The sequence below is a fragment of the Talpa europaea genome (genome assembly GCF_964194135.1).
Source record: "Talpa europaea genome assembly, chromosome: 14".
NCBI classification, from domain to species: Eukaryota; Metazoa; Chordata; class Mammalia; order Eulipotyphla; family Talpidae; genus Talpa; species Talpa europaea.
The window spans coordinates 52,549,287-52,563,668 of NC_140082.1; the positions used below are offsets into that span (position 1 = coordinate 52,549,287).

Sequence of the window (14,382 nt, forward strand, 5' to 3'; positions counted from 1 at the left end):
TTCCGTTTCCAAAACAGGCAAGTCATCCTTTCCAAGCCAGAGAACCCTTGTAAAATTTGATCTAGACTCTGTTTCCACCCTGTTGATGACTTCCGTGGTCTCAGCCATCGCCCAGATCTGTCCACTCTGCCTCTGTTGAGGAGTGGGTAGTGAATCAAGAGGTGGCCACAGGCTCCAGTCTAAAGAGACAGCAGTGATGGGGCCAAAGCAAGAACTGGGTGACCTTTTACTCCCCTCCCTCCACCCCCACATTTATTCACTCAAACTGGCCACGAGCCCATTCAATCACCCAAGGGAATGTAAAAGCAGTGAGCTTTCAGATCTTTCAGACCATAACACAAGCCCAAAACCCAAAGGGCAAAATTAAGCTGCTTAATAGAAATATGAAAACACAGGGCAGCAACTCACATGAGAGCCCATAAAGAAACCTAAGATCTGGGGTCAATTCTCATGAGTGACACTTGAAAAAGAGGTTCAGCTCAAAATTTCCTCAGACCTAAGGAGGAAAAGATCTTGAGTTGACTGGCCCCTCTCTCATGGAGGGCTGTTTGAATCTTCCCCAAGGGAAATTATAGGACAGGGATGGTGCCAGAAAGAGATAGGGATGGGTGATAAGACACTTCCCGACAACCAGCACAACTTCCCAACTCTCAGCTCCCCCTGCAAGAGCCCTCAAAGCTGTGAGGAGGAGCAAGAGATCTTCCAAGGCAGTACCTCCTGTCACAGAGAGGTTCTTGGAAACTGTGACTTGAAGCAAAACAACGTACAACAAAACCAATTTGACCACAGGCTCATTGATATAAACCAGAGTTAAGTTTCTAGGGCATATTTCTGGTCACAAAAACATCACCAAACTTCTAAAAAAAGACCCAAAATACTAACATTCAACAGTAATGTGAATCATTTATCCATTTGTGTTCCAACCTGCTTATTTCAGTTCAGCATGTGGGGTGGCCAGAGACTATCACCGCAACTCGGGGTAAAGTGGGAACCGAGCCTGCACAGGACGCCCTCCCACTCACACCCACGCTCACTGGGGCAGTTTAGACACGTCTATTAACCCGATGAGCCCTTCCAGGGATGTGGAAGCCTGAGTACCAGAGAACATGCAAATACCACACAGACAGCAGACCAGGCAGGAAACAGATTATTTCTTTCCTTTTAAAGATTATAATGAAACAATGGTGAATGAAACAAGAGTTATTCAGGGACCTGCTATTGGTACTATGTATATTATGGGGCTCTAAGCCTGGTCCCAGAGACCAACCAAGCAGAAATCCTGGCCTCTAAAATGCAGTCTGGGGACCTCCCTGGTGGCACAGGGGTTGAGACTCACTATCAATGCCACAGCCAGAGTTCAATCCCCGGCCAGGGTATTACCCCACACTGCGCAGCAGACCTCTCCTGTCTCGCCCGCTGCTCCCCTCAGCAGTGTATTTCAGTAGATCCACCTGTTCAGCTCCCCAATCTGTCTCTGGTGAGTCCTCTCTCCCCACACCTCTGGCCTACACCCCAGTTCTTGTATGCATACATGCACAAATAAGTAAATGAAAATCTTTTTTTTAAAAATGCAGCCTGTGTTACAACGATGAACCTTGGACATTACGCTTGGTGAGATAAGCCAGACTCAGAAGCAGAAACATTACATGATTCCTCTTACACATGGTACCTAGAGTAGTCCAGTCACAGAGACAGAAAGGAGAATGGTGGTTGTCAGGGACTGAGTGGGTGAAATGGGGAGCCACTGTTCACTGGGTACAGAGTTTCAGTTTGGAGAAATGAAGGAATGGAGATGAAAGGTGGGGATGGTTGGGCAAGGTGAATGAATGATTGTACTTAATGCCTCTGAACTGCACATTTAAATACAGTTGCAGTGGGTTCGGAGGGTAAATTTTACATGATGTATATTTTATCACAATTAAAAAAAAAGTACATATCCAGAGTCCTCTGTGATGCCCCCAAGCCTTTCCTCAATCAGCTCCTTGGGCTTTCCCAATTCTCTTGCCACCACACTTGTGATGTTATCGGCAAGGTCCCTCTCGCCAGTGCTGCTGCCTCTGCCAGCGTCCCTGATGTCACTCCCCTCTGAATACATACATGATATATGTGTACATTCTTCTCTCCCGTTGCCTTGGAAGCTCCCAGATGGCAAGGACCACATTCTCCCTGTGTAGCAAACATGGTACAAAGGGAATGGTCTGCACGAGGTGGCTTCACAGCTTTTACTCATCCCACCAATGGGGCCTGGGTATACAAAGCTGGGAGGACCTCTGGGCCAATCCAGTCATGCTTCTCAAGCATGAGGCAGTGGAAAGAACACCATGGTCCAGAAAAATAGCTCACATTCTGCTCTGCATTCCCACAGGAGCCAGGAATTCCATTTTTGTCATTTCTAACTATACCGTTACCTGTAGGTGGGCAGCTTTGCCATGGGTGATAGAAGAGCCCACCAGAGACCCTGTGAGAAGCATGCTGTCACTATGGCTGGCACACAGCTGTGTGTGGTTATTTCTATCTGCTCCTTCAAACACCAGTGCCCTCAATTCAGAAATGAGAGCCCACTCATCCCAAGGTTTCTGAAACAATTAGATCTGGGACCCCACATCTGCTATTGCTGCTATGGAAAATTAGGGTGACTTTCACTCACTCCCCACACTGTCATTTTCCTCATTGTTCCAGCACAGTCCTAACCAGCAGGCTCCACAGCCATCTAAAGAATATCAGTAAACAATCCAGATAGTGACATAGGACTGAGCCAGCACAGGATGCCTTACTCCCCACGTCACAATCCTCAAAGGAGAGTGCTGGGTGCAGAGTTTAAAGGCTCCCAGAGTTAAAACAACCAAGAATTTAAAAACTTAATAGGAGAGGGCCCCCCTAGCGGTGCAGGGTTGTTAAAGTCTCAGTACTATCAAGCTAGCTCAGGCACTGAGGCCTGAGTTTGATCCCTGCCAGGGAGCTAACCCACATGGCGCAGCAGACCTCTGCTGCCTTGCCTACTGCTCCCTTCAACAGTATATTTCAGTGGTTCTGCTTGTTCTGCATCCTATGCTGTTTCTGGTGAATCCTCTCACTCCCTCACACCTCTGGCCTACACCCCAGTTCTACTATGCATAGATAAATAAATCTTTAAAAAAACAAACTTAAGGGCCTCCCCGGTGGCGCAGCGGTTGAGCGCTGGGTTGCGATGCTGCCTGCAGCCTCTGTAGCACCGGTTCAATCCCCGGCTGCTCCCCGGCCACCGGAGGAGGGTCCCGCATGGCGCGCAAACCTCTCCTGCCGCCCGCTGCTCCCCTCAGCAGTGTACTTCGGTCCTTCTGCCTGCTCTGCTCCCCGCTCTGGCTCTGGTGAATTCTCTCACCCTCCCGCGCTTCTGACTGTACCCAGTGCTTGTATAAATAAATAAACAAACAAACAAACAAATAAAATAAATCTTAAAAAAAAAAAAACTTAATAGGAGAGAGAATCTGGGACCTTGAGGACATTCAGAAAAGGATCCAACAAAATCCTAGCAGTCAGTCCAAGATGTACTATTAACTGCTTTTACTGAGAAACTATGCTGTGTCATACATGGAGCCGGGGGGGCTGTTGATGTGGGGGCATGACCATGTCTACATAGGCAAAGGAAAAGCAAGCCAGAGAGCAGAGAGAGGACCTACGGGGCGGCACACTGAAACATATCCCATGCCATCAAATCTCACTTTCTGGAAACTCAGAATTCTCCACCGGCAAAAAAACATCATTTCAGACGACAGGTCTCCACAAAACCCTCTCATTTTCTTCTTTATTAATAACATTCTCCCACACCATGGCACTCAAGCTGGCTCACTTGGCCGACAGCTGGCCAGACAAGGCTGATGCTCTGTGACCACAGGGCAATGCTCCAGATCCCAGATGAGCTGCTATGCTTGCAAAGCAGGCTTCTGAACACGACAGCCTTCCACCCCCATGGGGGACTTAGGGGATGCAGCTGCACCAGGCCGCAGGTCCGAGGAGCATGCCACAGCCAACCTCAGCTGCAAATAGAAGATCAGAAACTAGATGTACCTACAACAAACAGGACACAGTGCCGATCACAAAAAGATCTCTGGACAGAGCCAAAAATAGCCTTAGTTGTTTTAAGAGGATTCTGACCAACCAAGCACATACAACTCCATCAGCAGAAAAAGAAAAATCAATGGAGCAGAAAAGATCAGCCCAACAGGGACCGGCACTCTAAGAGACTCCTGACAGTCTCACAACCCCCAGCCCAGTCAAACCCCATGCCCCGCTCCCCACCATTTCCTTACCCCAATTAACAACTGTGCCTGGATCTCAAAGCCTGTTCCCATCACCCAAACACCTACTGGTATTTGCACACAGTCCAGAAGTTACATACACCCCATAGGTTTAACCTCAGGGCCTTCGAGGAGTCAGACCATGGACTGGGACTGAAAATAAGCACCGGTAGGTGCTCATCCCGGGCATGACAAGGAGGCAGGGGTGCACCTAAGGATCAGAAAATGGAGTTGGGGTAAGATACACGGAGGTCTTTGTGGGTGAGTAATGATGGATGAAGTCTTCATCAAAGCCAGGCAGATTGGATCGGGTGCGGCTCTGTTGTAATCAGGATAAAATCTTCCCCCTGTCAGTTTTTAGCGGCATTGAGTCAGAATGACTGTCCTTCACTTCCTTCTAATTCATACTTTCACCTGCTCTGACTTGCAAGTGAACCCGACACTTCTATGGCCTGCGAGCAGCTAGCACATCTTGGGTTCCCCAAACAAGTCAGATGATCCTTCCAGGACAGGAACTGCTGGGAGGATGGAAATGCCCAAAACACATCAATCTCTGCTGAAAGTATGTCCTTTAGGTGACTGAAGGTGACCCAGTTTACACCATCCTCATGCCCAGCATGGGGGAATCAGAGGGCACTGAGATTCTGGCTCGGGGTATCCTGGTCCCGATTCACAGAGAGTGAGCCTAAGCAAGCCACCCTTACATCACACACACCTCCCAACCACACCCCATCCCAAACACTGGGAATCTGCACTCAGGAGGAAAGGGAGGATGGGCAGGATCAGTGTGAATCCTTCTCTTCACAACAGTACTTGAATATTACTCAGTTTAAGTAGTTAGTCCTTCCCAAATGACTTCCCCTTTTCTATTCCCTACCCCTTCAATGGTGTCCAGCAGGACGCAGGTGTCTCACCCAAGGAGATGAAAGTACCCACCTGCATCTCCATGGAAGGTACCTTCCTGAGGCAGCCTGCCTGACAAGCTGTCCCCATCACTGGGCCAGATCTGCCCCGTCTTGCGGACGCCCACGATGGTGGCCTCTGACACCACAACCTGGCCCTGACGGTGCCGCTTCTGGCACTGAGGCGTGGGGGGGCTACTGCTGTCGAAGGACTGTTGCGAGTTCTGCGAGGGCGAGCGGCTCTTGTCCCGGAACATGCGGTAGGTAGTGGGGCTTGGGGACACGCGGCTGGACTGGCCAGAGGAGAAGTCCTCCTCGCTGGAGGTCAGGTTCTCGTTGGAGCTGCAGTCCGGAGTGTAGCCACCTCCGCTGTCCTCGAAGCTCCGAGGGGAGTAGGACCGACGGGGCCAGGTAAGGCGCTTCTCCTGCTCGGAGGTGCTCTGGCTACGCAGGAGCGGGCCCTTGCCCTCCCCCTCCACCATCATGCCCCCGACATAGATGCTCTGGTAGGGCTGGTACTCCAGAGGCGGCCACGGGGGCCTGCTGCCACCATTGGCGTTGATCAGGTTGTCCTTCAGGAAGCGGGGGTTCAGCTCAGCGTCCTCATAGTCACCGTCGAGGCCGCAGCTGCTCTCCGAGGTGCGCCCCCGGTAAGAGGACCTGGGCGCATCCCCGAGAGCAGGCCCGGGGCCGCCGCCGTGCTGGGACTTCTTGCGCTCCATCTGCATGGCCTGGCTGCCCAGGGAGCTGATTCGGTCAGACACCTCTTTGTCGTTGACCTTCACGAGGCCGCGTTCGTGGTGAAACTCGACGTTCACATAGAAGGGTTTTTCGGCTTCGGACGCCCCGGACTGGCCGTGGCCCTTGCGGATCCTTTCAAAGTTGGACCTGAGCGCCGCCACGCTGGTGGGGTGGCCCCGGTCCTCCCGGTCCGCGGGCGCATTGGTGGCCGCGGGCCTGCGGGCGGCCGCGGGCCTGGGCTTGCCGGGCGACCCCTCTCCGTCCGGCCGGGTTTCGGGCTCCTCGGCCCGCGGCGGGTCCGCGCTATCAGCTGGCGCGGGCTGGGGGCGCGGCGCGGGCGCGCGCGGCTCCGCGTCGCCGTCGGGGGGCTGCGCCGCGCGCCTGAAGCCCCAGCGCTGGCGGTCGTAGCTCTTCTTCTCCTTGGCCAGCAGCGTCTGCAGGTAGATCATACGGAAGCGTTCCTGGTTCACCTCCTGCTCCAGGCGCCGGATGGAGGCCTTGCAGCGCTCCAGTTCCTGCTCGATGTCGCCCACCGAGCGCAGTTCCATGCGCGGCGGCTCCGAGTCCGGGAACTGCGCCTTCCACGCCTCGGCGAAGCCCACCGGGTCCACCATGGCGCGGCCGGCCTCACCTGCGCCGCCCGACTGCGCGCGGGGCCCGCCTCAGCGGAGGCGCGGTGCCCTCGCCAGGCCCGGCCCGGGACGCCGGGCGGCCCCCATGGCCCGGCGCGGCGGCTCCGGCTGCGGCACCAGGCGAACAATGCCCGCCCCCTCCCGGGCGCAGGTGAGCCGCGGGCTGCGCTCCCCCGGCGGCTCGGAGCGCGGGGCGGGGCGCGCGCGGTGGGCGGGCGCGCGCGAGGGCGGGGTGGGGGGAGCGGGGCGCGGGGCTGCGCGCGCCGCTATTGTGTGCGGGGCTGCTGCGCGCCGCGCGGGGCAGGCGCTGCCCTCCCCTCGGCGGGGCGCCACTAGCCCATGGCCGCCGCCCGCGCGCTCCTCTCCCCCGGCTCTCGCGGCGCCCCGCGTCCCAGCCGCCGCCTCCCCCGGCGCGGCGCTCCGCCGGGCCGCCCCTCGCCGCACTCCCGCCCGGCCCGCACCCGGCGCCGCAGGAAGGGGAGGGCCGGGGGGCGGTGGCCGCGGCGCGGCTGACGGAGCCGGGCGGGCCTCTTAAAGGGGCCGCGCCGCGGGCGCCAGGCGGGGAGGCCGAGAGGCCGCACCCCCCAGGCGCTGCCGCCCTCGCTGCGTCCCCGAGATTGGGGAAACTGAGGCCCGACGGCTGCAAAGCCGGCGTTTCATGGCGGAGGCCCTGGCAAGTTCTGCACACCTGGAACTGGAGCACCTGGATCCGCTTTTGCCTGCAGACCGGCACTCACCGGCTTCTGGACTGAGCGATCCAGAGGCCACCCAGCCAGCGGGGCGCACAGGTCACCCAGCAAAGTATGAAGCCCCACGCCAAGTGGCCAGTGTCAGCTGTCCCTCTGTGCCCACGGACCCCAGGGATGAGGCTGGGGGCAGTGCTGGGCCATGAAGCAACAGACAAAACCGTAGGGTTGAGTCACAGAAGTAATGGGAATTTCTCAACATCCATATCTCTCTTCCTGTTGTCCTTAGCCTCGTTTGTTTGTCTGCTGGTCTCCTTCGCTGGAGGCCACTGTAGTTTTTCCGGTCTTGTCTGACTTTGAAGTTCCCTCTGTTTATCTCCCTCTAGGGTCTCTCATGCCTCAGGTGTTACCCACAAGCCTGGGCAGAAGACAGGACAGCCCAGAGCCAGCGATGAGACAGTCTATATCATAGTCCAGGGAAGCCCCAAGAGCTTAGCTGCTCAGCAGACGGGAGGGGCACTATATGGGGTCTGATGGGTACAAAATGAAAATACCCAACCAGCCTACTGAGTGAGGGGGAAAGGAAACAGAATTTGTCAACCACAATGAACTGCCTTTGAGTGCTGACCAACTCTGCCTCCCTGAGCAGGGATTTCCTGGGCATTGAAATGAGAACAAGGATACCTTCCCATGAGGGCTATTTTGTCCCTGCGTGAATGTGAAGAGTCATCAAGTCCTCCCTGCAGTTCCAGTGCCACCCAGACCAGAACAGAAGCCTATACAGTAATCCAGGGTAACAGAGCTCAGGACTAGGGACTAGGCTGGACTGGCTCAAGTTCAGGCCTCCCTCACACCAGGCTTTGTGACCTTGGCAATTCCCTTCCCCTTTCTGAGCCACAGTGATTGCCTCATACATGAAATGTGAGTGCCCTGTGTAAAGCACCCAGGAGGGGCAAACATAAAACTCACACCCCACTAAATGGCACGTGGGTTTCCTTCCATTACTGCCTGTCAACAGAGGTGCCCTGGGAGAAGCCCTGGAAAACCCTTGGGGCCCCAACTTCCAGACACTTCCTGACACAGCTCACGCCTGCCCTCTGCAGGTCTCTTCAACCTCCTGCCTTTCCCCTTGTTTCCTGGGACCCAATCGCTTGAGATCCCCCACAAAGCAGGCAGGACCAGTGTAAAACCCATTTTACAGGTGAGGAAACAAGGAGTTAATGCTCTGGCTTTGGGGGGAGCAAAATGAGGCTGAAATCCCAGCAATGCTAACATCACTGGACCTCTTCTTTAAATGAATATAATCCTGACCTCACGGGGTCTGGCATAAAGCAGCTCATCAGTATTAGCTGCCTTGCCTAAATGACCTGCTTAAGTCACCCAACGAGAAGTCAGGCAGAGGGCCTCCCTGGTGGCGCAGGCGGTTGAGCGCAGCTCTGTGAAGCTGTCCACAGTCTCTGCAGTGCCGGTTCAATCCCTGCCGGCCTCAGAGCAACCCACATGGCAAGCAGACCTCTTCTGTCTTGCCCGCTGCTCCCCTCAGCAGTGCATTTCATCAATCTGCCTGTTCTGTTCCCCCCCTCTGTCTCTGGTGAATCCTCTCATCCTCCCACGCATCTAGCCTGTACCCCAGTTCTTGTTTAAATAAAATAAATCTTTAAAAAAAAAAAAAAAGAAAAAGAGAAGTCAGGCAGAACTAGAATGTAGGACACTGACCCCCATTCCCTGGCAGCAGAGAGAATCCACAAAGCACAAACTGCTTTTTCCCCTGCTAATCCGCCCATTTAGTTTCCAAGGGTAACTGTGGACAATTACTCAAGGACAGTATCATTAGCTGCCTGGGAAATAAAGGGGTATTTCGGAGGGGAGTTTTATCTGTCAGGGAGATGTCCCTTTTTCTGGTTATCGGGCCCCAATTCAGACCCACCTTGACTATGTTATACGTAAGTAAACTTGCTTCAGAAGCTCTGTTTAGTGTGGGTTGGCAGGTTCTGTTCTCATGACATAGCAAATGGCTTGTTGCCAGGCACAAGGACATAGCAAGATAGTGGCTCTCTCTGCCATGGGACAGCTTCTGGCCCCAAGGACACTCCGCCCATCCTCCCGGAAAGTCTCCCACACTGGGACTCTGGTCTTTCCTGCAGAGATTTCTTATCATCCGTCCCTCCCAAGGAAGGGAAGAAGGAGTAGGAACAAGGGGTCCAGACACATAACACTCTGTAACACCTTCTCCCCAGCTAGATCTAAACTACCAAGGACTTTGCAGAGGCATGCGTGCTGTGCAAGGATCCAGAGGCAGAGGAAGGGGGGAGGGCTTCCTGAGGGAGGTGACATCTAAGTTGGTCTGAAGGACAAGGAACAGGAAGGTAAAGAAAGAGCAAAGATGGAGTTCTAGGGTGTTTGAAGAACAGCTGGGTTAGAAAAGAGGCTGGTGTAGGAGGCTAAAGGTGACATTGAAGGAGGGAGTTAGGAAATGGGTATAGGCAGTCAGTTAGGAACAGGTTGCCCCAAGGCCCTAAGTCCACTTACCAGCCTGATTGAGAAACACTTGGTTGGAACCAGGAGGGCACTCTTCCCCAAGACCTAGGTTCATTTATCAGTCTGATTGGAGAAAAATCCCAGACAAGAGGTGCTCCCCCACCAATACAGTAAAGAGTAGAATGTTCCGAACACCAACATAAGAACACAATGCTAAAGCACATGGACCAAAGCTAGTTTTGGAAAGCTAGGCCAGGTAACATGAGCAAGCTCAGTGAGCCTCAGTAGCCTGGAAGAACCCTGAAAACTCAGTGGACCTCAGTAGCCCAGCCAATCAGCAAGAGACACAACGAGAAGATACCCAAAAGCCTCTGCACTCAGAGGCTAGGCAGGGCCCTGTAGGCTGATAAAAAGTCTGGGTTTTATTCAAAATGCAAGGAAATATCACTGTAAGTTTCTAAACCTGCACTGTCTGATAGAACTTTCTGCCATGATGACATGTGCTATGCTGAGTAATATGGCAGCCACTAGCTTCTCCATGGGACTACCAGAATGTGGTCACAGAAACTGAAGAACTGAATTTTCACTTTGATTTAGGCAACGTTTTTTGAGATAACATTGGTTTAGAACATGGTATATAAGGTTCATGTGTACAGCATTATAATTCAACACCTGCATACGCCATATCACGATCACCAATAAGAGCTCTGGTTTCCATCTACCATTATGCAGTTGACCACCTTTACTCATGTCACCCCCCCCCCACCAAACCCCTTCCCCTCTGGTAACTAGCAAGGTGTTCCTTGTATCTAAGAGTTTCTTTTTGTTTTGTTCTGTTTATTTCTTTGCTTCATTTCTTCATATTCCAAATGTGAGTAAAATCATTGGTCTTTCTCCCTCCATCTGATTTATTTCATTTAACATAGTACCTTCAAGGTCCATCACGCTGTCACAGATGGCAAAATTTCATCTTTTTTATAGCTAAGTACTATTTCATTCTATTGTACGGGGTGGGGGGCACACACCACATTTTCTTTGTCCATTCACTACTATGGACACTTAGGTTGTTTTCATATCTTGACTATTGTAAATAATGTTGAAATGAACTTTGGTTTATTTTGATTTAGTTGTAATGAATTCAAATTCAAATAGCTCTAGTAGTTACTATAAGCAATAGAGTGACTTGTTCAGATTTGTTGTGTGGGCAGTTTGGGGGTGGGAGTGGGGCAAGTGTTGAAGGGCTGGTCCAGGTTGAAGGGGGGCATTGATGACCCAGACTCAGGTAGAAGCAAAGCAATGGAGAGAAGGGGTCGAATTCTGGGTCTATTGTGGACTTGTAGATGGATTGGATGTGGGGGATGAAAAAGGGGTAGCTATGAGGTGGGTAGTGGATGCTGATTTCAACAGGGAAGCCAGGTGCCCATGTGAGGCTTCAGGTGCCCATAGCCTTTCCCAAGGAGGAGTGAGAGTCTAAGGAATGGTCCAGACTAAAGACAGAAATGGGAGTGGTGTTTATGAACGGCTATTATTTCTGGGCATAGGACTGAAAACTCACCCCCAGTTCCTCAGTAGACAGGTTGGGAACAGACAGAAACTGGACTAGGAGGGAAGTAGAGTCAGAGAGATGGAGAGAGACTGTCTAGGAAATAATAGGAACCCAGGAGTACTGAGGGGAGCAGATCCAGTCAAGAGGGTAGGGCCCCTTATCTCTGTTGCTGGGCTGTCAGGTAGAAGTACTCTGGGTCTGATATCATCAAGCCAGCAGAGCTGAGGTGGCATTGGAGCCCAGCTACACAGCTAGAAGCTGATGGACTGTGAGATCTGGCCCCAGGGAGCCTCCCAGTGGGTTCAACAGGCAGAGAGGACATTACCAAGGCCTCCATAGCTGTCTCTGACCTGCAAATGACGTATATTTTCTTCATCACTATGCTCTTCTGAATTATTCATAATGAACATGTCTATCTTTTTGTAATAAAAAAAATTAAATCTTTTTTTGTTGTTTTTCCTTCCATAGCTTTATTGATGTATTGTTGACATGCAATAAACTACACATATTTGATGAGTTTTGACATCTGTACACACTCAGATAACAAACATTTCCATCACTCCCAAGAGATGTTGTGTTCTTTTACTTTTTAATCTAAAAAGCATCATGGGAGAGGAAATGTGATTATTGGTGGCATTTCCCCTCAATTTTCTCCATTCTCCGGATTGTGATTATATGGCTCTGTAACTTATTTAAAAATCAAATCACTCACACCCACACACCCTCATGCACCCTTAGCCTGAGCCCTAGTAGCCCTTGAGCCCAGACCAAGATTCCAGCAAACCTTTCCCCAGGGCTGCTCTTTCCCTTTGAGGAGAGGCTGGGGTCCAACAGCCCCCTCTGCTGGAAAAAACACAGAACTTCTGATACCTCAAAACCTGAAGATGCAAACAACCCAAATGTCCACCAACAGATGAAAGGATGAACAGAATGTGGCATATCTATATAATGGAATATTATTCGATCATAAAAAGGAATGAAGTGCTGATGCTTACTACAACATGATGAACCTTGAAAACACTGTACTAAGTGAAAGAATGAACCTTGTGAAAGAATGACCCCAAGTGAAAGGATGAACCTTGAAAACACAGTACTAAGTGAAAGAAACCAATCACAAAAGGCCACATATTATATGATTCCATTTATAGGAAATGTCCAGAATAGGCAAATCTATGGCAACAGAAAGTAGTTTGGTGGCCATCTTGGAGAAGGGCAGATCGGGAGAATGGGGAGTGATTGTTAATGGTCATTGAGTTTCTTTTTGGCATGAATATGTCCTGGAACTAGATAGTGGTGAGGGTTGCACCTTGTGAATATACTAAAAACTGTTCAGTTACGCACTTGAAATGGGTAGATTGCATAGTATGTGAGTTACATATAGGTACGCTATTTACTAAAAATCAAAAAACCTGGGGACAAGTTAAGTCAGCCCTTGGGTCCCCAACCTGGGAGGAACGGATACTGACCTGATCACCAAGGGATAAGGATGAACATTTTTCTAGCATGTCCTTCAATGCCCCCATCAACTCAAATATTTAGGTCATTTGACAGATGTTCTCAGGTCACCAACTCCTTCAACCATGAGACAGGCTTAAGATCCAGGTGTCCAGTTCTAGAACTTGTGTTCTTTGCATCAGAAGGTCCCATGGTGTAAAACTAGGAAGGAACTGTCTTATCCTTCAAATGTTTATTTGCTCATGGTAAAATGGACTGGTCAGCTTTTCCCTCCTGGAGGCTTCCTGAACAGGGCTGCCAGTATGGTTGGTCAGGATAAGCACTGCACAAGGACACACATCATTGGGGGCATCATTCCCAGATTAGATTTGGTAGATACTAGTGGTGATAGTGATTACAAAAAGGTGTCTTGTTCTTATAAAATCATTTAATAACTGTAGTTACATATCAGTATAATAACAAATGGATATCAATCACCTTTGTTGCGACAGGACTTTTGTTGCTGCTCTGTGGTGGAAACACGATGAGGGACACAACGGTTGTGGAGCAGGTTTGCAAGACAAGACTCTGATACTTGAGCAGAAGTTCTTGTGCCATTTATTGAAAGCAAACAGGATAGTAACATCTGATCATGCGACAATGGCACGAGGAATCAAGTCTAGAGGGTGGGACTGGAATGGGGGACAAAGTTTTACAAGGGACAGGGAAGGGGACATTATGACCATATGTCAAGAGCCATCTGCATCAGCAAAGTATGATATAATCACAGGCAAAGTTCTCCGAGACCACCATGGAGATAGTCATGTAATCAGGTCAACAGTGGCCTAGGCGTCCTCAGGCCTGCCTCGTGATACCAGCTATACTCCATAGGTAGTCAAGGAATTCTCTGCTGTGATTTAGATAGCAAATACATCACAGTTGCCCATGAGCAGCCAGCTAGTAGCCAGATCAGAGGAACCCACACATCTTGAACAAGGAGTGCTTTTTTTTTTTTTAACTGAGATAAATTCACATAAGCTAAAATTAACCATTTTAAAGTGAAAAATTCAAAGATACTTAGTACCTTCACAATGTTGTATGACCACAACTAATAATCTAGTTCAAAAATATTTTCATCAACCCAAAATTAGGAACTCCATACCCAATAAGCAGTTACTCCTCATTTTCCCCGCTCTCCATGCCCTTGGCAATCACCAGTCTTTCTGTCGTTATGGATTTACCTATTGTAGAGATCATATAGATGGATTCATACAATATGTCAGCTTTTTGTAGCTTCTTTCACTTAGCATACTGTTTTCAAGGTCCATTCATGTTTTAGCACATATCAATCCTTCATTTCTTTTCTTTCTTTCTTTCTTTTTTTTTTTTTTTTTTTTTGCATAGAAGAACTGGGGTATAGGCAGAGGTGGGGGGGAGGGTGAGAGGATTTACCAGAGACAAAGTGGGGAACAGAACAAGCAGTTTTACTGAAATACACTGCTGAGGGGAGCAGTGTGTGAGACAGGAGAGGTCTGCTGTGCCATATGTGGGTTAGCTCCCTGGAGGGGAATCAAACTCAGGCTGTAGCAGTGGTGATAGTGCTGAGACCTAACCAAGGAGGACCCCTTTATTCCTTTTCAAGGCTGAATAATATTCATTTGTATGGATATATAGCATTCAGTTTAT

At 50.6% G+C, this 14,382-nt stretch overlaps 1 protein-coding gene across 2 annotated transcripts in view; it reads right to left on the bottom strand.

The window, feature by feature from the left end:
• Positions 1-6,534, bottom strand: part of BCR (BCR activator of RhoGEF and GTPase) — a gene marked incomplete at both ends in the record, with an annotated part of 107,908 nt that extends 101,374 nt beyond the window's left edge. For both annotated transcript variants that reach the window (XM_084253298.1, XM_084253297.1), the window contains one exon: positions 5,214-6,534. In XM_084253298.1, the coding sequence (XP_084109424.1) occupies positions 5,214-6,534 (1,321 nt within the window). The remainder of the gene's footprint in view (positions 1-5,213) is intronic.
• Positions 6,535-14,382: the final 7,848 nt, after the last annotated feature.